Raw genomic sequence first — 25,886 nt, forward strand, 5'->3', positions numbered from 1 at the left:
ACTTTCTATCTATGTAAGTGATACTCTATCTATGTAAGTGATAAATCACCATTGTGTCAAGCACGTAGTCCTGAATTAGTATCTCTTCTATGATAGTTGCTTCATCTACACTCTTCATATTCAAACAGATGGCAAACTGTTTAACTTTTCCGACTAAACTGTCTCTCTCCAGCTTTTCTACTGGGTCTCATTGCCTCTTGCCTAGATTATGAGTAGAACATCCTCCTAACTTGCCATGCATTTTCCCACCCGACTTTTAACGCACAGCTCTGATTCTTAGAGCACTCCCTTACTTTTAGTGTGCCAACAGCTTTCCTCTACAAGCATCATTAAATTTCTTATTTTCCTCCAAGGCTCTCGGTACTCGCATTCCAACCTACTCTTCAGTCTTATGTCTTCAGTTTTATATGTCTAACAGCTCTGCCTTCTTTTACCCAATCATCTGTCAATTTGTATAATTATTAGGTTGGTGCAAATGTAATTGCAGTTTTTGCCATTAAAAGTAATGGTGTACCAACATAGTATCAACACCTTAAAATCCCATGTTTCTTTTCCTTTATATTTTGCTCTGTTTCTTCTTCTCTCCCCATGCCACTCCATATTTTTACCTGACAAAAAGAGCTATTTTCTTTGAAAAGGCATCCCAGATCCTCTCCTTTGGATGTGCTGCTCTCTCTCTTACAAAATGTGCATTTTATTTCCATCTTTCTTAATACATTGACTTTACTCTGCATCGTTTAAGTTAATACGCACATGTGTCTATTTTGTTAGACTCTGAATTCCTCCAGTATTCTTATCTCTGTACTTGGATGTACCAAATTCAGGGTCCTGTTAATTGCAGGTAGCAGAAGGAATGTCCACCTGCCTCTTTCACCATTAAATTGATTCAGAATTCCCTCAACAAGTAATTTTTAAACAGATCAATTCAATTTTTCATGGAGTTACATTATAGAGAGATGAAATAGCTGATGCATAAGTAAAAAGTAAATAACATTATTTCAGATAAATGAAACAGTATACTGGGATAGAAAATGACTGGGACAAGGGCACTTTAGGTCAAATTTTCAGAGCCGGTCTCTCGGAGGTGGTGATGTTTGAGTGGGAGCTGAATGACAGGAAAGACTAGGCCATATGAAGATTTGGGGCAGAGCATGGCCAACAATGAGAACAGCAAGAACAAAGACTCTGAGTTGGGACTAAGCTTGAGCTTTCAACAGATGGAACCAAGGCTTGTATGGCTGGAGTGAGTAAATGGTGGAAAAAAATGCAGAAGATGGAGTGAAAGCGCTGCACAGTAACTATGGCATCTATGCCTGCATAGTAAATAAAAAGATATTTGAATTTTATTGGAAGTACAAATGAGAAGCTGTTTCAGAGTCTTAAGCAAGGTGGTTGTATCATGAGGCTGATATTTTCCAAAGATTACTCTGGTTTCTTGGTTTTAAAAAAAAGAGTAGAATGTTTTTCATTTGGTGTATCATGGATCCTTAAAGGTCCTGTAAAAGTGCAGCAAAAAGCTGAAAAAGCTTCCATGAAACTTTGACCTCTCTCGAAGCCAACAGTCATTTGGAATTTTACTTCTTCTGCCACTATAATATCATTGGAATTAGAAAGCATGCTTCTAGTTACACCTCCAAGAATAAGTAATGAGATAAATAGACTGTTGGGCAAAGGAGGGTTTCCCATTGATTGATGGCTATGTTACATGTTTGGTGGTCTGGAATTCTGTTTCATCCACCCTTTCAATTTCCTACATCCCAGAATATAGCTCAATTCAGAATGGCCTATAGCAAAGTAGGCCCTACAGCTATAGTCCTTTAATACATCATGCCTTTTCCTATCTTTATGTTTACCCCAGTTAATTATAAATTTACATTTTTGTCTGCCTCATTAGACTGGGTGTACCTTGAAGATAGAAACTGTGTCATAAGTTCCTTTATATACACAACCTGTGTGATGTAGAAACACAATAAATACCAGTTGAATGAAAACATGAATAAATAAACAGGTGTGTATGTAGGTAGGTAGATGGAGACAGAGTAATGCAACAAATCTCTTTAAAAATTCTCATTCATTTTAGTTTAATAAGATTGAACTAAAATAGATAGCTTAATTAATAAATATATGTTAATTGAAGTAATTATAATTTATTACAGCAATCTATTACTCAAACATGCTAGTTAACAGTAATCCTATTATTATTAACATTATTGTTATTTTAACTGAGTCACTACTACAGTAATTATTTTTAAAGTGTTAGAAACTAGACCATAGGTCTACAATTAATTATTCACTACTGAATTTCTCTAAATCATCAAATTGATAATGAATTAATAACATTCACTTAGTGTTGTTTATAAGTTCAGTGTGTATTTTAATACAATGATAAGTTCTCTGATGTATTTGATAAACAATGGAAATGGTCCCAGGTGTTTTTATTCTATAAACAAGCCCCACATCATAAAAGGTACAAAGGCAGGCACTATGAAAAAAGAAGGGAACTCACTGGTGAATCCGCGCACGGCTGAAGGGGCCAGTATAGCAGTCTGACTCCTCTAGGTCTGGAAAAGCTGACTTGTCAAGAACCATTGGGTTTTGGGCCATCCAGTTTTTGATTCTTCTAAAATAAGTTTGCATCCTAGAATGAAGTCACATTTTAGAACTAGATTAGGTTGTATTCCAAAGCCGTGACTACCTTCCACTACAATTGTCTTAAGTACTAAAGAAACTTCTCCGAAAAGAGATACACAAACCTACACACACCACACATACACATGCATTGCTTCTGTTTCCACACAAAAGAAGAAAATAGCAAAACAAACTAAATCTTGCAGTTGTTTAAACTCTTTCAGGACAACTACCTTATCCTCATGAAAAAATAAACTAATTGTGGAAAAGATTTCAGAAACAGGATACATAAAGATGGTGGTAGGAAAAAGGTTTTTTGTTTTTGTTTTTGTTTTTTTTTTCTTTGAGACAGAGTCTCGCTCTGTCACCAAGCTGGAGTCCAGTGGTGCAATCTTGGCTCACTGCAACCTCCACCTCCCAGGTTCAAGCGATTCTCCTGCCTCAGCCTCCCGAGTAGCTGGGACCATAGGTGCGCACCACCAAGTACAGCTAATTTTTGTATTTTTTTTTTTTTTTTTTTTGTAGAGATGAGGCTTCACCATGTTGGCCAGGATGGTCTCGATCTCCTGACCTTGAGATCTACCTGCCTTGGCCTCCCAAAGTGCTAGGATTACAGGCATGAGCCACTGCACCTGGCCAGAAAGAATTTTTTTTTAAAGCAGCAAAATATATATTTATTAAAACGGTGTGTGTATACATGTATGTAGACAGATAGATAGATAGTACTCCCTGCTTTTTTAAAACAAACAGCATTGTTGCTCTAGAAAAGTGGAAACTGAAAATAAATAAATGACTGTGACACATTCAGTGGCACTGGAAGTCATAAGTGTGGTAGACAGCAAAATTTTAAAGTCAAGCAAAACTGAGTTATAATTTACTGCACTGTACTAGCCATGTAAACCTGTACAAGTTATTTAACTTCTTGCCTCGGTTTCCTCACTCATAAAAGTAATGCTTACCTTACTGGAGAGTTGCAAATTGGTGTTTTATTCTAGACTTGGTAATTAACAATGTGGAACACTAAGGCAAACAGCCTTTGCGGGACTTTTAAGATTCTCAGGGGCATGGGAATAACTTGATTATCTTGTTAAAATGCAGATACTAATTCAGTAGGCCTGGGATGGGGACTGAGATTCCACATTTCTACATAGGACACTCATGTTGCTAACCACTGACTATTTTGAGTAACGGGTTTAGCATAGACACCTGGCACATACCATTTGGACCCTGGGAAATCTGACATCAGGATACTTTGGCTCCAGCCTTAGATTATACTCATAACCTAGTTCTATTATAGTATATATACTTATTGAAATCAGATTTACTTTACAAAGAAAATAAAAACAGAAGAAAGCTATTGACTCCAGAAATTGACTCTGAAAGTCTAAATTCAGAGTTACTGTAATAATAGCTGTGTTTAATAGCACATTTGCAATATTTACACACTATGAGTTTCTATCTGGGGAAATTTTTGGCTTCTTCTGCAATAGTAAGTCCAAGTAGCAGGATAGAATATTTTTCCTACATGAGTGTTAAATATAACACACCTCAATATTTCCTTGGCCAACTCTGCTTGAACTTCAGAAAAAAAATTAGTATAGCAATGGGCAGGCAGCAAATATTTTATCTCAGGAATTATTTCATTCAAGTCTATTATGGTAAAATTACCATGTGTAATTTGAAATAATAATCAAATCCTAATGCAAGGTTTAGTATGTGAAAGTCTGGATTTTTCCTTTGCCAAGTAAGGTTATCATTTAATTATCAAATCATTTTTGGTTTTAGAAGAATCAAAACTTTTTTTTCTAGCCTAAAATAATAAATAACATAGTATTTGAGGTGTTCACTTTTCTTCTTGTCGTTACAAAGACAGCCTTTAAAATAATAAAATATCACCTCATTGGAGAGGCTGATGTACAGACATGTAGAAAACATTGAATAGATTGCACAGAAATTACTCAAGCTTTTTAAATTGAGCATAATTGAAAAAAAGCAATGGGGTAGGAGTTGGAAGATGAGTGTTCTAGTGCTGAATTTGCTGGTCACTGAAATTGGGCTAAACATTTCTAATCTTTGAGCTTCAGGTTCCTCAGTTCTAAAGAGAGGGAGTAATTCCATCTGATCTCCTTCATTAGGAGGCTGGGAGGATCAAATAAAAGGAGGCATTCTAATTACACTTAGAACATGCTGACAGGCTACAGCACCCAAGGCTCTAGTAGCTCTGACAACATCATAAACAAAGTAAGTATAAATGTGAATTTTAAATAGTTTTAAAAGAAATAGAATAAAAAGGTTTTCAGACCATCATTTGTGAGGTGAACAGAAAACAAACAATATTATCACTTTAGGTTTTCACATACACTTCCTGTGAAGGAAGGGGTAAATGGAGTCTAATAGTGAAATATGGTTGGCCTAAATTTGAATACCAGGATGCAAGGATCTAGCTTATTAATTTCTTTGACTCTCACTCAGTTTTGCTTCTCTTAATTGAAAAGAAATATTTTGAGAATGAAATGAATATTGTCTGACACCACAGTGCACAGAACATAGTAAGCACTCAATACACGTTTATAATAATAATGATACATGATTTATAGTACTAAAAGTACCATCACTATGCCACCAATATAATCTAATACATTATTTACACTCTACTAAAGCTTTATTGTGTTGGACATCTTGCAAACTCAAGATATCATGGCACAATGCAAAAATAGAGCTTTAGGTTTATTTGCTACAATCCGGGAAAATCTAAGAGAATTCTATGAAAATTGAAAATAAGTCTGGATTAAAGGTTCAAAGGAACTTGATTGAAGCACAAACTCTGCCAAACCAGCTGTGAACGCAGGGCATGAGGTGTGTGGGTGGGGATGGTAAGGGAGTCTTTTTTTGTTTTCTGATCTGCAAAACTGGCTACTCTCCTTTCTGCTTCCCTTGCAGAGTCATTTTTAAGATGCTTTAATAACTGAATGTGAAAATGCTTTGTGAATAAAAAATAAATTGCAGTGATAATAAAACTAACAATTTCTTCTCAACCTGCTGGACAAGTGATGATCCTCAAAAGCTGGACAATTGCCTGTACATTATTTATCCCCTAATATGTACCGGCCAAAACTAAGCATGTGAGAAAAATACCTTTCCCACTTCAAGAAAAGAAAAGCACAAGTGAAACTAAATGGCCAAGTTTAATTTCAATTTTCCACTTTTCAAACTGGCTACTGATTGAGTTTACAAATTTTGTAATTTTTTTCAGTTTAATGATACATAATTTTATAGACTCCTTTTCTATTTATTCTCTACCCCTCCCACATGAATCCACAAAGACATAGAATAAAGAGAATTACTTATTATAAGTAAAATGAAAAGGGGAGGGCTACAGTAAGGTTCGAGATATTTAATAATCATTTGGAATAATTTGATAACTGAATTTTCATTTTATGAACTTACACAGAAAATAAGAAACATAAAAGACAAAACAAGTAATGACATAAATAGTGTTCATTTTTCTAGTTTACTTTTAAATTTGACCAAAACAGAGAAAATTTTTTAATTATTAAAAATGTTTCTTCAGGATTTAGTATATGCATTTGTCATGATAGCTTTATATAAACAGACATTTGTTCCAATTTTAATATACAGAATATATACTTCCCCAAGTCTCCAAAGGAAAGCTTCTCGTTTAACAGAAAACCCACTAATTATGTAGTAGCAAAGTCTCACTAATTCTGTAGTAGCAAACTGAAGCAAATCTAGAGATTTTATCAGCCATCCAACAATAAGCAGGCATATGCAAAGCAAAGAAAGAAAAACCTGCAGTTGTAAACTTGCAAATTATAATATTTAAATGACTAATTTTATTAGCAAAACTGACTGGAAATTTGCTGCATAGACCAGGACCACATACCCACATGGGAAATGAGAGCTCATTCTAAATTAAAATATGTTAACCTGACAGAAAAATGTGACTTGGTTGAAGAGTATCACTAAAGAGGAAAAGCTATTTCAGTGCTAATTTCTTTAATATTCATTCTAATCTCAAGTTTTTTTTCTCCATAATTTACTTTTCTTGTCACTCAGTACTGCCACGCCTAAAATTAATGCTTAAAAGAGACCAACATTTTCTCATTCTGATTTCTAAAATTTGAAATTACATTCAATTTTCTTTGATAAAGAAACTAGATTTATTGAATCATTTCCTAAAATGGTCTGTTATTCACACCATACAGTTCTTCTAGCTTTTGTGTTATTCTGATTTGTAACATACATCCTTCAACATCATTTAATGGAGCATACTCTACCACATTCACATGCTTTGTCTTTGTTAACTGGTTCTTTGGCAAGGTGCAGAAAACGGCCAAGGGTAAGAAGCTTTTTATTTGAGCATTCATTAAATGGGAGCTGATTTCTTCCAGTTAAATAGTGACAAGAAGATTCAGGTGGAAGAGCTCCTTCTGTCTCAGGGTCATGGTTCGATTAACTCCTTTTCCATAGTTATTCTTACCACAATAGGTAAAGAGCTAATGTTTTGAGGTAAAGCTCTTCAAAAGTTCATTTTCAATACTAGGATAAGAGAGGTACCTTCTGTGGTTAGAATAAGAGTCGGTCTGCAATTCAAAAGATGCTACATGGCCTTGGTAAAGCACCTCATCTCTCTGAACACTAGTCTTTACCACTTCTTTCAAATGAGAGAACTGGACTGAATGATACAGAAGGTCTTTGTTGGGTTTATTGTTCTGTTACTGTGGGTCATCATTTAACCATTGATCCTGGTCTTATAACTATTTTTAAAATTAAAATATCATAACATGTGAACTTGCAATTAAAGTCCTCCTTCCATAACATTATAACATGGGAAGATTCCAAGAATGACAATGATAAATTGTAACACAAAGATTATCAGATTTTAAATGTTATTCAATTTGGCATAAGTCATTTTGGAAATCTATTCAACAAATCAATAGAATTTTTCTTCCTACAATTTACAACTGCTGATACGGGGAATCAAATATCTTCTTATTTTTTTCGAAATGACAAATTGGTTATAAAGAAATGATTCATCACCCACCAACCTGCCCATTGATTTGCTCCTCCCGTCAGTGTAATAGCATTTTTTCCTGAAAAAGTAATAGAAAACAGCTGAGGAAAGCCACAGGAGAATAAAGTGATATAAGTGAATGACAACATTTAATCATATTGAGCATTTCTATACCCCAAGTTCTGTATGCTTAAGAAACTTAAGATGTTTGAAATAACCCAGCATACTATGAGGAATATCAACCTTACATTGTTTTAATTTCAGAATCTAAGATACTGATAACAAAGACACACTAATAAATCAACAGACCACCTTTGAAAAAATAGAATTATTTTTAATTCTATTTATTGAAAGTCTGTCTTCTGCCACTCAATTTATACTAATTGAATTATTTTCTTACATTTTATATAAGGCCATCCATCCATCCATCCCTTCTTCCATTTTCCATCTATCCATCTATACATCCATTTAATACATATGTAATAAATACTTCTGATTTGCTAAGCAGTGTAAGTTATAACTACTAAAACTTTAGAGAAAAAAGAGGTAGGGTCAGTTTGTGCCCTCAAAAAGCTTCCTTGATAGTAGAGGTGAGAAGTCATCAATTAAAATAAAATGTTAAAATGCAAGAATGGAAATACCCAGGAAAGAGAGCTCAATTAGTTTTTACAGGTGGAGGACGAAGGACACAGGGATGTTGTCCCAGAGGATATGTCACCTGTATTCAATATTGAAGCATGAATGGGAGTAGTCTTTCGGGTAAAGAGGTTACACATGACATTCTAGACAAAGGTAGCAGCAGCATATGAGGTCGTTATCGGGACAAAACCAAATATTATAAGATTTAGATAACTGCAACCAATTTCGTAATAGCTAGAGTATATACTAAAAGTTGAGGATCCTGATAAAAGAGTGGAGGATGGTAAACAAGGCACAAATGATAACGGGCCTTATCAGCTAATGCTAAGGTTTTTGGATGAAAAGCAACGGGGAAGATATTGAGTGTTTTAAGTAGAGGTATAGCATTTCTTAGAGAAACTAAAAATTAAGGTGACAGAATTAATTCATCTCTTAAATAATTTTCTCTACATGCTCATGTTGGAACTCAGGAATCTGATATTCTCACTCTTCTAAAATACCTCTTTATCCCCATCACTAAAATTCATTTCAGAGGATCAGTAAACTCCTCTATGATGTGGTACCTAGAAAGCAGGGTTAGGCCGGGCGCGGTGGCTCACGCTTGTAATCCCAGCACTTTGGGAGGCCGAGGCGGGCGGATCACGAGGTCAGGAGATCGAGACCAAGGTGAAACCCCGTCTCTACTAAAAATACAAAAAAATTAGCTGGGCGTGGTGGCGGGCGCCTGTAGTCCCAGCTGCTCGGAGAGGCTGAGGCAGGAGAACGGCGTGAACCCGGGAGGTGGAGCTTGCAGTGAGCCAAGATCGTGCCACTGCACTCTAGCCTGGGTGACAGAGTGAGACTCCGTCTCAAAAAAAAAAAAAAAAAAGAAAGCAGGGTTAATAGGACAACTGATATTTAGCCCTAAGTATGTTATTAGCTGCTTAGAAAACTTGAAAACTTTTGGAGATACCATATTTCATTGCAGTCCCTTTCATTGCAAACTTTTGGAGATACCATATTTCACTGCAGTCATATTGCCAGAAAATAGTTTTAAAGTTGTCCCTGCCATATTCCAACACTAATTTCAAATATGGAACACTGAAGCTTGTTATATCTATCCTAAACTCACACTTTAAATATTTCTCTATTTTTTTCAAACATACACAAAAGCTTGTGTGCGTACTTCACTCAATTCTTACTGGACTGTAAACTTATCTTTCCTTCAGAACCACCCCTACATAGATTGTCTTGCACTATTTTCCCTGATGTAACATACCTCTTCACTGATGGTCAATGAAAAAATGAATGAGCCTTTGCTTAATTCACAGTTGCATTTAACTCTTTCAGTGCCAGAGAGTATTTTTCATTTAATAAACACTTACTAAATACAGTAATTTTTTCAAAAGAACTACAAATGTGGAAATTGGTATAAAATAATTCCCAGCATCAAACAAATCCAGGGACATCATTAAAAGGAGATAATGTTTACAACTGTAATTATCAGGAGTGGATATGGTTAGGAATGTTATACAAGAATATGGAGAAGGTTGGTTGGCATTTGAACTAAACACTACTTCTCTATCTTTATCGATGGTAGTCTGAATACTTCTCTTAAACAATTAAAAAACTATTGAGAAAATGCTTTAGGAGAAATAAAGAAAATGGAGAAAGAAAGTCATACAAGATGAATATAAATACTTTTTAGACCACTTATATGGTAAGAACAAATAAAAATGAAAAATAATAGACTTAATTCTCCCTGTTGAAAACGAAAGAGACTTCTCTTCCCTTTCTCTTCTGAGAGCATTAACTTAAGGAAACTTGCCATTGGAAGTACTTGCTCCTCTCTTTGAAATGCATATGAATTCTTTAGAAAATGCGATGGGCCTTTTGTCAGGATTTAGGGGCCGTCTTTTTAAAATGAAAACACGAAAGGAAATAGCAGTCCCCTGTCCGTTTCTGTGAGAGGTAGGTAGGAGCTTAACTTTGGCGGATGCCTTGCGCCAAGTTGCAGAACTACCTCCTGTCAAAAAGATGTGAGAGGATTTATTTCTCTTCCGTATGAAGCTACTTAACGGCCCAATTACCAGGTGAATCTATGATGAACTGTGAGTGATGATACGGTTTGGCTTTGTGTTTCCACCCAAATCTCATCGCGACGTGTAATCCCCAGGTGTTGAGGAGGGAGGTGATTGGATCACGGGAGCGGTTTCCCCCATGCTGTTCTCACGATAGTGAGTGAGTTCTCACGATAGTGAGTGAGTTCTCACGAGATCTGAGGGTTTTATAAGTGTTTGGAAGTTCCTCCTTCATTTTTTCTCTCCTGCCACCTTGTGGGAAAGGTGCTTGCTTCCCTTTCCACCATGATTGTTAAGCTTTCCGAGGCCTTTCCAGCCATGCAGAATTGTGAGTCAATTAAACCATTTCCGTTTATAAATTACCCAGTCTCATGGAAGTTCTTTATGGCAGTATGAAAACGGACTAATATAGGGCTAGTTATTGTTTATTTTGAGAACGTGCTTGCAATAGGTTGTATTTGTTTGGCTATATTAAAAAAATGAGATTTCCCTCTGTCTTTACAAATTTTAGTGAATTGACTATGATATGCATCACATTCTGGTTTAATGTTTATTCAATAACGAAATGGTTTTCTTCCTTTTCTATCTTTGTGGAGAGGTTTTCTGGGTGGGGGCAAATTTTGTTTTTATATTTTCAATATACCGCATATCTTTGATCCAGAAAGCAAAGAACAACCTGTAATTCTCCTTAATTCTTCTGTATAAATGAATGTGCAGGGCCAAATCCTTTTCTACCTACAATCTTCCATCCTGTAATTTAGTAACTGCCTACTGTTCATGTACAGTGCTTTAGTTTTCCCTTAATTTTTCATTTGAAAGGTTCTGCTATTTTATACCTTGTGTCAAGGCTGAAGTCATCTATCTACCTATTACAACAATCACTTCAAATTATAAGTAAACGATTGCCTCAACCACTGTTTCCAGCCGGAGTCCAACACAGTCAATGGCTACATGTGGAGATGCCTGTGGGGCTAAGTGAGGAGGACAGTTAAATGAGTGAAACCCTGACCCCCATGCTCCTATCTATTTTATAGATTGGCCTCCCTTTAGATTTTATATTTCATATTATTTTTGCATAAAAAGTGATCTAAGTTTAACCCCAATTATGATAAAAATGATTGCTCTTAATGTTTTTTTTGTTTGTTTTTTGTTGTTTGTTTGTTTGTTTTGAGACGGAGTCTCACTCTGTCGCCCAGGCTGGAGTGCAGTGGAGCGATCTCGGCTCACTGCAAGCTCAGCCTCCCGGGTTTATGCCATTCTCCTGCCTCAGCCTCCCGAGTAGCTGGGACTACAGGCGCCCGCCACTACGCCCGGCTAATTTTTTGTATATTTAGTAGAGACGGGGTTTCACCATGTTAACCAGGATGGTCTCCATCTCCTGACCTCGTGATCCACCCGCCCCGGCCTGCCAAAGTGCTGGGATTACAGGCGTGAGCCACTGCGCCCGGCCGCTCTTAATGTTTTTCAAATATAGCCCCAAATTTGCTTTGTTTAAAATATTTGTGGGAGAAAGAGCTTGACAAAAAATGTGAGGTTGGCCCTATCTGGGCACTCCATCTGAGATGCCGCAGGATGACTGAATTATCTTAAAATGTGCTGAACTCTCTTATGTGTGAGAGGTAAGCATGAATAGGAATCAGCTTTGGATCACAAGAAAAATGCTAAAAGGATCTGACATTTCTGGAATGCAGAAGACACAGGCTAAGTCCTTCCTGATATGACAAAAACTAGAAAATGTCGACTATTATGAACCTTTGAAACTGTCCTGGTTAGATTTGAAACATCAAGTCCAACATGTAGGTCATACTTACTTTAAAGAAAAGTCAAGAAAGTAGTGGCTAGAAAAATGTAGGCAAATTACAATTTTACACATACATCCAAGCAGAAAATTTAGATAAAATGCTCAAGATTCATGTTTATGACAGAAGGAGGAAGAAAAGAACTTGCAGAAAGGTTATAGCTAACAAATCTTGCAACTTCGTTGAATCTGACAGGTAGGTTTCAAAGATGAATAAATATGGAAAGGCTCTATATGGGTAAAATTTTGAATGCATACATTTTTAAAAAATATTATCCTAAAAAGAGATATGTATGTTTCCTATTTAGGTTATTATTTTGTATAATTTAATTTTAAGGCAGTATTTGTTCTTGAATATGCTAACAGTTGTCAATTGGAGACTAGGTTGGCCATCACGAAAATAATTTGCCACTTAGTTTATGCTTGAATAGCATTCCCTTATTATGAGTTAGCTGCTATCCCAAATTTCCAGTGTACATTGTTAATAAATGACAAGTTAGTTCCTAAGGAGTTAGTTAATGTTACATCCATTATTTAAACTGATCTGGGAAGATGTTTCAAAAGAACTCCAAGCAGTTCTCAAACTCTTTTCTCAATAACACCAGTATCACATGGAAATTAGGAAAAGGCTGTACAATTTATAACTGCCTCTTGAAATTTATAAAATATATAAAGACTATTAAAATATTAAAATCTCCAAGACAAGATTTCCTTAGCACGGGCATCACAAACATTTGGAATGCTTGCTAAAAATTTATATACCCAATCCCATTCCAAAGCTAATATGCCAGAATCTCTGGGAGCAGGTTCCAGAAATCTTCATTTTTATTACTTCCCAGGTCATTTTAATGTGCTCTAAAGACTGAGAGCCACTTCTCTAAAAATATTTTCAGTAAATATTCTTATTTATTAACTCGGAAGTTCAGAAACAAATTTGGTCACTGTATATTCTTCTTTTAAGACCCTGTTGAACTAGTAATACTTTGACACACTTTGGAAAATGCTGCATATTTTAAAATATTTTTATTGGTAAATCATGAGAATTTCCATGGTATTTTCTAAGACTTTCCACAATCACAATGCAATGATCATATTTTTTTGAAAAACATTATAAAGAAGAAACTTCAGGCAAAACACCAATTAAAAGGGATAGTAACTGCATATGTTCCATGTTTCCCCCCCTTTTTCATTTTTTCCTTGGAGATAGTAGAACTCTTCTTTTACATGCATTCCTACCAGGTAATTAAAAAATGAATATAGTTTTTTTTTTAAATGGTCTGAGTCAAGAAAGCATCCTCTTCAAAATCTCCCTTGGGACAGAGGAACACTTGTGGCACACAGCCCAAAGACCTAAGCTCTAATTCATACAAAGGAAGGTCACTTACAATCCAGCAAGAGAATGTTTTTAATGTACTTCTTAGGAAGAGAAACAGAAATTAATTGTGATAAAGATTTTTTAAATCTAAGTTAAGGGAATAACAATTATTCCATCACTAAGAGTTCCTTGAAGTTTATTTGAAAAGGCAGAAATAAGGAAAAAGAGAAGAGGCCAGACATGCTCTGACTTCCATTTTTTTTTTTTTAATTAGTAAAATCCAACTGAGATGGTGGAAAGAGCAATATGAAAAGTATTACACCATAGAATGTGTTCCCATTGTCTCTATAAGACTTTTCCTGGATAGAGTACTGCAGAAATGAACATGTGTTAAAGAAAGAAAAGCTATTTTTGAAATTATGAAAATCAAATATTAGGGGTAAGGCAAACATTTGTTACCAATTGCAATAGACAAAGCAGTTGTGTTTCCCGAAAATTCACATGTTAAAATTCCAATACTTAATGGTTCTTGGAGGTGGGGCCTTTGGGAAGTATTTAGGTCATAAGGGTGGAATCCTCATGAATTGGAGGAGAGACCAGAGAGCTAGCTAGCCCTCCTTCTACCATGTGAGGATACAACCCAAAAGAGGGCCCTCACCAGAGCCCAACCATGCTGCCACTTTGATCTCAGACTTCCAGCGTCCAGAACTGTGACAAGTAAATGTTTGTTGCTTAAGACATCCAGTCTGTGGTAATTTGTTCTGCTATCCCGAGCCAATCAAGACACTGAAGTTGTATTTATAATTCACTATTCTATTGAATGAAAGTATAATCACATCTTAATAATAGGTGGCTGTGCCAGATCTAAGTAAAATAATGCCAACAATAGAAAGAAAAAAATGGAACCAATCTTCTGGAATCATGGCAAACATCCGTTTTGTATGAAGTCTAGAGGAGGCAGGTGGAAGACATGCTCCCTCTTTGAACATATTTTATACTATGTTCATTCAACCTGAACTGAACTTTATGCTGATATGTACTGAAATGACATGCTTATGATAGTTGCTAAGGGCTTCCTCCTCTTTAATCTACAAGGAAATTAGTTTGTACGTAAATTCAGTTACGATGCTTAGAAACAATGATGAATTCATAGGATGGGGCAGGATGAAGGATCCTGAAATTAAGATTAATTTATTAGATTTTTTCTTTAGCAGTTTCGTCCTGATATTAGAAAACAGGTCATTATCTTGTGTCATTCTTTTGCATCCTGTGTTTACATTAATGCAGTCAAATTAGAACTTGTCGAAAATATATACTTTTGTAAGAATATAAAGAAAATAACTGAGAACCACAATTCCACTCATCAGAAGGAATCCTTTTTAATCTCTTATTATATTTCCTTCCAATTGCATTGCTATATATTTTACATGATTGAAATCACCTTGTATGAATAATTGCATATGCTATATATTTTATTTAGAATTTTATATTTAATATTCCCCCAAAATCACTCAGAAATCTTTGTACCCATTCATTTTATAAACTATATTTCATTGCAAAGTTGTATTCTAATTTGCTTATCTGCTAATATATTAAATATTTTATTTTTCACAATTATAAATTACACTTCAGTGAATATTTTTATACATGTTTCAACCATAATCATAAGAAAGTGGAGTCTACAAAAAGTTGTAAGGCTCACAGAAAATGTTTTCAAATTGAATTTCAGAATATTTTTACAAAGTTTGACTCCCACTGTGAAAAAACAAAGGTGATTATTAACCATATCTATGCTAAATTTGAAGACTGCTACTTGTAAAATTATTTGAGAGTTTAAAATTTATTTCACTGTTTTTATTCTGCATGGTTTTGTATAACATGTATATGCACAGACCAGAGAATAAATTTGAGCAAAGAGCAAGTATTCCTGCCATTATCAGCATATTATTAATATTATATATATTTTCATCTGTAATAAGTCCCACTCAAGTATTTTAAAAGACTTTTTAGAAGCTTATAGTATGAAGATAGAAAAATTCCGGAACTCAAGAAATGTTGTTTAGCACAAATGCAAACTTACCTAGCTGTACTCTCAAAATTAGTTCAGTATAATGACCAGAATTGAAACTAGCCTCTACTAACTTCAAACTCTCTAACCATAACACAAATAATATCTCACAGGCACTTATTTCCTTCATTCAGGAAGCTTCATAAAAATGTACAAACCTCAGGGTTTTTTAAAGGAGTCTTACTCATTATTTTTATAAGGTACTGAGGAATTGGAAATAATATTATTTCCTTTATTTATCTTTTTTTAAATTTTATTCTTTTTTGCCAAGATCCTTGAGGAATTATTTGCATATATTCTAAATATCAGCTCTATAGAGTATTTTTAAACCCTTAGCCAAGCATGAATATAAGCTAATTTAGGTGTTTAATTCTCATATTGTCAAGAAGTTTCCTTAGTAGTTTCTAACACTTAATTTCTGATTTATGGGCAATGACTATGGTTGCATCTTTCCATCCCTAGGTGTTTTAAATGACTAAGAAGATGAGGCTCAATATCTCACATTTTGTGTTGAATACTGTAGAGGCTTGTCATAATATTTGAGAATATCAGCACTTCTACCAGAGTTGGACTCTTACATGTTACCAGGTCTGAGAAATTTCTCCATATTTTTGAATTGCACTTAATTTTCACTTATATTCATTATCTAGAGGCTCTTACTTGGCATTCTGTTTGTGCTGAACCTTTTAAAACCTTAGCAACTGAGGAAGAATATTAAGCTCCACATCAGTGTACATGTTCATGTCTTCAATATGAGTAAATACTTTGCATAGTAAGAGCATTGTTGAATTTTACTGTGAGAAATGATGGAGGAAAGTGACACATTCTGCATAAAACACAAGATACTCAATATAGGGAAACGGATGTCTATTTAATCTTTACTTGCCTAAAGGAAAGACTGAAAAATCTTTGAAAGAAGCAGTCCTCCTATTACCATTTATTTCTTGTTATTGAGGACAGAATTAAGAAACCATCCTGGTTGCACAGACTTGAGAAATGATTCTTGCTAATGACTATACAGAGAAGAACAATTTATATACAAGGAAAATGCTATGCACTGTACTTTCTGCCTTCCACAAAACTAAAAAGAGTTCTCACCACCCATATGAAATAAGGAGTGAGACTGATCTTGGGAATTGTTGTAAGTTAAAATTGAACATAACTGTTTTACTCTCCCACTAGGCAGGTCCACCTTGAAATGACATAGTGTCCAGGAAATCAGAAAGTTTACCAAATTAGACAAACAAATTAGGAAGAAAAAAATAACTGTCCAGAAAAACTGAAATTTTGAAAGAAAAGGCATTTTCTCTATAGAAGGGGTTGCATTTGTTGCTCTAAGGTGATGCAAAGATAGACTCATTTTAATATATATTGAGATAAAGTAAAATTTGAAAGTACCTGAAGGGCATCCTGATATTCAGCCTCTCTGCATACTTGCACAGCGTGTCCCATGGAATGTGAATTTTAATAAACATGATATCGGGGCTTGCAATAGCTGGCTGCAAATGACAGTAAGATAGGCAACATTATTTAGAATCAGAGCTGATGGTATCATGCCACAGTTTGATTTGGGAATAAAGAGCATTGTCCCCTTGACTATGCATGATCACTGTCACTGATTTAAAAGAAATTTATATGGATAAAAATATCTTAATGAAGAAAGACCTTGATAAAAATGTAATAATGACATTGTGTACAAGAAATAACCACCTATGTGCATTAGTGCATTTTCTTACATTGATGATTTTCAACATGCAGAATCCCCAATCAGAACAATCAATTATGAGCCAATTAAAAATGTGAAGTTATTTTTGATGGGCTTTTTATCATGACCCCATTCCTGTTCGGAGGGGGAAGAAAATCTTGCTAGTTAACCACTAGTCATTTATTAACTAATTCACTAATTTTTCTACCACATTTTATTGAGTAACTACTAGGTCTTCAAACTATGTGCTTGGTCCTGGGAGAATACTGGGAAAAACTGGGTATAAATCGTAAAAATCTGTTGTCTCATAGAGTCATCATATTTGCTTGCTTTCTTTCATCTTTTCATCCACTTTTACTTGTATCAACAAATAAGAATTAAAGTGTCTTTCACTAGCAAAAGGTTTTTAAGCAGAGTCAAGTATGCATAAGGATTATCTAAGGAGCTTTTACAAAATGGGGTACTGTGGTTTAATTCTTGGAAATTCCAGGATTGTTTGCATATTTTGATCATACTGCTATAATCAGAGAATCTGATACCTTTTTGAGTAAGAGAATCACCACAATACTTAGATTTGGTTCAGTAGTCTAAAATAAGTAAATAAATAACTGACTACCTAGGCATCATATATCACTCATGTTCATATTTGACCCTGTTTTGAAAGAAAGCCAACACAGTTATTCCCTGAAGTTCCTACAATATCTGAGGTTCATAGAGCATGGAACAAGTTTATGTCCATTCTAACATTGAATTACACAGAGCTTATCCCTCATGTGATTATACGAGCAAAACATTTGAAATAAAATAACTGTTGTTTGCTTCCCTTTAGATGCACCCACCAGGTTAGACACAGCTGAGCTCCATTTGATTAGCACTGTTCATTATATTTGCATTAGATGTAATTTATCAAGAAACATATGAATCTTAAAAGCTCAAGAGTAGGGTAGAAATTATTGAATTTAATTTAAAATCAGATATGTTTTAAAATTAAACTATAACGTTTTCATATGCATGTATTACCATAGCCCCAAATTCTAAACAGGGCTAGTTTCACAGATTTGCCAGACGACATTTTATTTTTGTATTACCAATGTTTCTAAACAATACTTAGAGAACCAATGTCATTGGCCTAATATTCAAACCTAGAAAGCAGCATGGCTACCCTTTCCATTGGGCAGGCAGGAGTTGCCAGTTTGTTCCATAGAGTATTAGAAGCAAAGAAGTGGGGGCTCATTCCATGATTAACTAAAGTTTTGATTTCTCATTAGAGGACTTCTAAGACACTTTAATATGCATGCATTTGCTAAAAAATATCCAAGCAGGAGATAAAGTATGCTGAATTTCCAAACTTCTGGATCAAGGATTGTTTTTTCCCAATAGCTTACTGAGATACTAGTATTTTGCAAATCACCATGGGAAAATAGCTTAAGATGCTTTCATGTCAGTGCAAATTCCAAAGGACTTTTCCTATTTAAAATACATTTGTTTCAAATTAAAGACAAAGGATTATTAAAATGAAAATTGACAATGCCAGAAGTAAACATAATATGTCTCAAATATCTATAGGTCTTTGAATTCAGACCAACCAAGGTTACACATATTATCTACGCTTGGGAAAAATGTATATATATTTTTTAAAGTGACTATTGATTCATTCAAATAACGATTTGTTTAAAAATATATCATCCAGCTGGAAATCTGTCACTGATCAGAGAAACGAGAAGATCATGATTTTTTTCTCCAGTTTCTTTTAGTGAATCTTCCAAATTTGGTGGAAAGGTTTTTGTGCAGGAATGATAGAGATGAGAAAAACTTTTTAAAACATACAGTGTAAGCATACATCTATTTGAATGACTTCTTCATCCAGGGCAAGTGAAAGACGTGTTAAGTTTTATTATACATTTTCCTGCTTTATGCTTACAAAAGTTCTTAGGTAAGATGATGACAAAGATCCTTCGTTTGAAATCATCGTGTTGGCTACCAGTGTTACACCAACTTGCCTCTCACCAAGCATAGTTTGAATGTCCTCAATCTTTACTGCCTACTTGGAATAAATCACATGGTATAAATGAAAAAGCATGGTATTTGGGATCACAAAGACTTAAGTACAAATTCCATCTCTACCATTTACTAGCTGTATGGCCTTAGAAAAATTATTTAACCACTCTTATCTTCATTTTTCTCATCTGGAAAATGAAGAAAATTATCTCTGCCTCACCGAGTGTGAATGTTATAAAAGATTGGGCACCTCATAAAGTGCCCATGCCTAATAAATTCTCCAGAAATGTTTTTTCTCAGTTGACAGCATACCTCTCAAATCAGAAACTACCCAAAATGATGATGACTTTCAAAGCTTGAATCTTTCTGTCTACTCAATTCGTCTTTGGTAGAACCTCTTCCTTGGCTCTGTAAACCTTCTGTATAGACCTTTGTGTTGCATAAGCATAAAGCCAGCATTAACCTATGATTTGGGAAGAACTCTGATGTACAGTGACCTGAATCAAGGTTTAACTTGACGAGTCAAACGTTTTTCTCTGAACTGGGCATAAATTTTCTTAAAAAAAAAAAAAAAAACTATTTCTGTAGACTTTATAGTTTCTTTGGAAGATTTGTCTTTTTCATCTTTATGTATTAAATTGCTCTATGCCTATACTTTATTTTTTGTTCCTGGGGAGATATGAGTTCTTATTCAGAGGTTATTCAAGGAGAGAGAAACTGAGACCCTGAAGATTACAGAAAACTATATAGTCCTCATTTTCCCCAGAGGCTAGAGGAGTGACCTTCATGAAGATGAGTGAGTCTAGACTGAAACAAAAACCAATCTATATCCAGACTGAGATGTCTGACATGTAGGGCTATGTAAAACTGAGTAGCTATGACCTTGAGTACACACTGATCATTTGTATTCTTCCTAATGGTTCCCTGCAGGGTTTAAAAGTAAAATTTTTATTGTGGAATAGATAGATCTTGGGACAAGAAATAATTTTTCAGGAGCTGGGCCTTATTCTGGTGTGAATGGCGTTCTCATTCACTTTTAAACATCCTGGTTCCTGAAGTCTAGGCATGTTGGTTGCCAGAGTACATGAAAGAGTGACTAATATGTGATGAACGCTGGAAGAGATCTGGGAAGATTTAAGCTCCACAGCAGGAAAACTTGGGTCTCCTACTACCAGGTTGTTCCCGATTTGTTTTACTTTACTGTACATATAGCCAGATTCTGATCCCTCTCTACCTCCTTCACAGCTATCACTCTGGTTTATATCATCATCATCTTTGGTTGGGACTCCTGCAGTACTTTCAAGCAGCTTCTTTGCTCACACTCTTGTCTCCAGTGGTCTATCCTTCGCACAAGGGTCAGGATGACCTATTTAAATGTAAGTCAGGTCATGGCATTTCTTAGAACCTCATTTCATCCAGAGTGAAAGCCAAAGTTTCTTCAATGACTTACACAGCCCTTTATAATCTTACCCTCAATATCCCATAACCTCCTCTGCTACTACCCTTTGTGTCACTCATTCCACTTCCATCATTTGATCACTTGCTAGTTCTTGTCTGCCCCTGCCTTATATTTCTTATACTCTCTCTTTTTTTTCTATAGTATTTTTACTTTCATTTGCTCTGTAAATGTCAAGAGAGAAGATTCTTTGTTTTGCTATGTATCCCTAGCACCTAGTTCTGTGCTGGACACACAGTAGGCTTGCACTAAGCATTTATAAAATGGATGAATAAGTTAACCTATTTTGAGAACACATTTTATGTAATTTGTATCTAAGCCAGTGTGACACAGACAAGAAAGCAAATAAGCCTGGACTATTCTGGAAGAGGGTGCTGTGTCAGGATTCAAATTAGCATCATGAACAGCTTGCCTAGTACTGGTTATTAATTCATTACTCTCAACCTCTAGTATGTAAAATAATCTAATACACTCAAATAAGGGGATGCTTTAGAAGGATGTTTCTGCATTACAATAACTACTATCAATGAGTAAAATGTCAAACTAAGTGCACACACATAATATTTCTCATTTTGTATGTCTTAAAATATATAGAGATTTTTATCAACCAACATGAATAACCTTCCTTTATAACTTATTCAACTTAATTTCTCTCTTTCTATACCTCTACTTAAAAAACAAAGCAGAAGAAAAGAAATGTAGTTTCACTTTTTTGCAGCTACTGGGCAGGGGGCTGGTGCGGGGATGATGCTGTCAGGCAGAAAGATTACCTTTTCCCCAGGAATCAAAAGCTGCCAATCTGGCACTATTCTGTTCAGCTCTGATGAAGGCAAGCTCCTCAGAGAACAAAACACCCACTGCCTTCATACTTCACATTATTATTTAATTATTCCACCCCAAATTCCCAAGAGGCAGGATATTCACTCTTGAGAGAAGAGAGAACTTAAAAATTATGTTTTTACAAAGTCACTCTGCAAATTGTTAGCACAGGGTGGAAAGAACATAGGATAAGATAGCTCATAGCGCTCAAGAAACACGAATTGCTGATATGAACTGCATCTCTAATGCCACCCATGATCTCTCTGCATCCAGTCTTGTTCTTCAAATCTATCTTCTTTTCAGTAATCCAAATTTATCTTTTTTGAAAACATGATACTAATCTGCTTAAAATTATTCAATAACTTCCCATTTTTCTTAAGTTAATGATCAAAAGTCTTAAACTAACAAAAAAGAATGACTTAACTGCAGCCATTCTTTCCAACCCATTTAGTACCCAGTTTTTTTCTGGTATTGAAAAATATTCCTTCCTCCCACCACCATCTTGATCTTTAATTGATCTATGCTGTGGTGGGATCTGGCCTCAATAGTTTAAAAGATCACCACGTGACTCTAATACACAGCCAGTATTGAAAACCACATCTAGCCCTTTTATTCACCTACATTAGCTACTATTCATTTTTCAAATCTCAATTCAAAGTTTATTTTTAAAATTTCCCTCCTTCCGTTTCTTCTAGTCTCCCCTCACCCTCCAGACCATACCACTGCCCTTGTTGCAAGCCATTTAGCACCATTTACTTTCCTTTTAGGCCACTTATCACAGTTTCAAATGATAAAGGTTATCCTAGTAAAGAATTTTAAGCATTGTGTTAGTAAGTGTAGATTGAAAGTCACCCTGGGTCAGATCATCTTTCTTCTGCAGTCTCTGAAGTACTCTCTTAGTTGTGCAAGTATTAATCAAGTGGAAAGAGTGTAAAAAGTTTTTTGTTTGTTTGTTTTCTTAATTTGCAGCACTTTCCCTTGCTTGGATAGGCAGAGTTTTTACAGAGGTTTGGGTAAAATTTCATAAGGCTTCTATGGCCATTTCAGAGGGAAGATATAAAAATCTCCCAACTCAGCTTCAAAACTAATAATATCTATTCTGGAAAACTGGGGTAGCTTTAACCTTTTCACTGTTAGGAAACTAAGTCAGAGGTACACAGTTGAGAGGACAGAAAAAGTCAAGACTGGTAACTTGTGTTCAACACAATGGCAGCAGTTTGCAGGGATGGCTGGTTCCAACAATATGCAATTGAGGTTGAATACACCTCCTGATCATGCTGTCCTGGCAATTTATTTAACAGTAGGAAACAAATCCTAAGAATGTGAATGTGGACTAAAAGAACTGTAATTGTGGATGAGAACCCTCTCTGTTCAGGAATAACAGTAGACAAATGGACACTGTCCTGCTGAGAGTCAGTCTAAACAAAGACACCATTTGGGAGTGATTTGAGAGTGACAGCTCAAGAATAAATAGACTTCCCTTTAATAGCGGAACAGGACCCTTTTTGGATGAGTAACATCCAGTATTATTCTTGAGAAAAGTTTGGAGGAACAACGAAGAGGAGGACTCAGAACTGATCATCTGAGCTTTCTGGCAAGAAAACTAGGTAGAATCTGAGAGCAATATCTATTACGAATATACAGATTTCATGTCTCACTCCTATACTGACTGTTAATTTAGTCAAGGCAGTGAGTTTGTTACTTTGTTACTTATCATATTTCTCAGCAGCTTGCTCAGTGCTAGCCAAAATAATGTGCTGAATGAATAAATAGTTTGATATATGTGAGAAAAACAAATACCAGTATCATAGTAAGATCTATGTATAAACTGCTCTGGGAGCAGATGAAGAGTGATTAATTCTATTTGTATGGAGGAGAAGTCACAAGGATATCAAAAGAATAAAAGTCTATCACAACACTGAGTTCAAGAGATTTCTTTTTCAATAAGTACTTCTTTATTTAATTAGCCACCAGTGATTGGGTGGGGGGGAGGGGGAGGAATATTCTGGGTTAAACTTCCTGGAAGAGGAATAATAAACAACTAAAGGAGGCAACAGAAAACTGAAGTCAGAATTATACTTGCCAGGCTCTGTAACTCTCGGTTGTGTGTGAGTAATTCCCTGTAAGGAGTGAAGTCATGATGTATTTGTTATTTTATACACATTAAAGCATTTTAATAAACATAAATGGATTAATTTTTCTTTTCTTTTCTTTTCTTTTTTTTGAGACGGAGTCTCGCTCTGTCGCCAGACTGGAGTGCAGGGGCGTGATCTCAGCTCACTGCAAGCCCCGCCTCCCGGGTTCAAGTGATTCTCCTGCCTCAGCCTCCAGAGTAGCTGGGACTACAGACACGCGCCACATGCCCAGCCACGCCCAGCTGAAAACAGATGAGTTTTCACCATGTTGGCCAGGATGGTCTCAATCTTTTGACCTCGTGATCCACCCTCCTCGACCTCCCAAAGTGCTGGGATTACTGGCGAGCCATCGTGCGGGGCCTTAAATGGATTAGTTTTTCTAGGGCTACCCCAAACTACAGTTTAGTACTTCCTAATGTGTGTTCCTCAGGAAACTAATTCCAGGAGATGTTCTGTGGGGGGAAAGGGATTCCAATATTATATCTAAGTACCTACTAACACTCTGATAAAGCTTATTAGCAAATTGTCTAGATATTTCATCAAAAACAGTTTTTTTTTCTTTTACCTTGTTGCTCTTATTTTTTACAAAACTAGTTAAAACCCAATGGTAGCGCCGGGCGCAGGGCCTCACGCCTGTTATCCCAGTGCTTTGGGAGGCTGAAGTGGGCAGATCGCTTGAGGTCAGGAGTTCAAGACCAGCCTGGCCAACATGGTGAAACCTTGTCTCTACTAAAAATACAAAAATTAGATGGGCATGGTGATCGGTTCCTGTAATCTCAGCTACTTGGGAGGCTGAGGCAGAATTGCTTGAGCCCAGGAGGCAGAGGTTGCATTAAGCCAAGATCGCGCCACTGCTCTCCAGCCTGGGCAACAGAGTGAGACTCAGTCTCACAAAACAAACAAACAAACAAAAAAGGAGTAATTTAGGTTTAGGTGTCTCTGTAATAGTTAATTAATTTTTTTTTCTCAGTAGCGAAACAGCTGGGTAAATCTATAAGTTGTAATAATATGTATCTAGTAAAAAGCTGAGTTGGTTCTAAATGTAATGGCAAATTAAGATATCTGTAATATATTGCTAAATGACAGGAGTAAATAGCAGAATAATATATACATATATATACAGAGATAGATGGATATGTGTGTATATATGTATATGTACATATATATCGTGGCTAATTTTGTGTAAAATTTTATATATTTGTATATACATAGAAAATATATTGAGGGGCACCTAGCAAGATAAAATCAAGTTGTTAACAAGACCACCAAAGGAGAAAAGTATATGATTTGAGAGATTGTAGTTACTGACTTTGGCTTTTTATTTTGTACATTTCCATATTTTTAATTTTCTACCTTAAGGTTTTTTCTTTCTGTAATGCGATTAATATGTGTTTTCTATAACTGTTCAAGGTATAACTAAAATAGTGAGTTTTTTTAAAATTTTCTCTGATACTAGGATTATGGAGGATATGCTTTTCCTTCTTTCTATTTTTTTTTTTGTAGTGAGTCTTGGTACTTTTATTGTTTCACTACAAAAAATAAATTCTTCCAAGAACATTTTTTTTTTTTTAAAAACTCACAAAAGAAAAAGATTTGGGAAGCAAACCACTCATAGTTCCAGCACTAAAAAACAGACATTAATAGTTTGGCAAACTCTTTTCTTTCAAAATGTTATTTTCCTTTTCATAAAGTTTTCTGCTTGACATAACTATAATCATTCCTTATTCAATTTTTAAAATTGCAAAAATAGTCATGCCCTTTGAAAATACTTAAATTGTACAGAATTATATAGATTAAAAAGTGAATACATATTTAATGGGGCTATGTGCATGTGCATGTATTTATTTAACATTTGGTAGAAAAGAACTATGTATTTTATAAAGTCATGTGATACATATTTTCCTTTCTAAACCATAAGTGATTATATCTGTTCCAACACATTTTATCACATAACTAATAATAGTAAAGCACCTACCTCCTTCTCCAACATCAAGCCTTCTGCTCTGAGGTTCTTTTCAAATGTGTTTCTTTTGTCATATTGTATATTTGTCTTTCTATAAACCAAGATGTAATCAATTCTCTTTTTGCCATCTTTGAACAGAGGTCCACTGGATGCTATGTAATTCATGTCATTCTGCAAATAAAGCAATGATTGTTAATGGTGTGGGATAGACAAGCACGTATGTTTTAGTTATAGTTACTGCCATTTGAACACTAGCAATACAAAATC

The 25,886-nt window shown here is 35.3% G+C and overlaps 1 protein-coding gene across 2 annotated transcripts in view; it reads right to left on the minus strand.

Annotated features, from left to right (window-relative positions):
* The window catches only part of ANO3 (anoctamin 3), a 471,431-nt gene that overhangs the window by 131,674 nt on the left and 313,871 nt on the right, over positions 1 to 25,886 (minus strand). For both annotated transcript variants that reach the window (XM_055282105.1, XM_055282106.2), the window contains 4 exons: positions 25,632 to 25,790; positions 16,942 to 17,042; positions 7,698 to 7,742; positions 2,507 to 2,638 (listed from right to left, as the gene is read on the minus strand). In XM_055282105.1, the coding sequence (XP_055138080.1) occupies positions 2,507 to 2,638; positions 7,698 to 7,742; positions 16,942 to 17,042; positions 25,632 to 25,790 (437 nt within the window). The remainder of the gene's footprint in view (positions 1 to 2,506; positions 2,639 to 7,697; positions 7,743 to 16,941; positions 17,043 to 25,631; positions 25,791 to 25,886) is intronic.

The sequence above is a fragment of the Symphalangus syndactylus genome, chromosome 6, assembly GCF_028878055.3.
Source record: "Symphalangus syndactylus isolate Jambi chromosome 6, NHGRI_mSymSyn1-v2.1_pri, whole genome shotgun sequence".
Lineage (NCBI taxonomy): Eukaryota > Metazoa > Chordata > Mammalia > Primates > Hylobatidae > Symphalangus > Symphalangus syndactylus.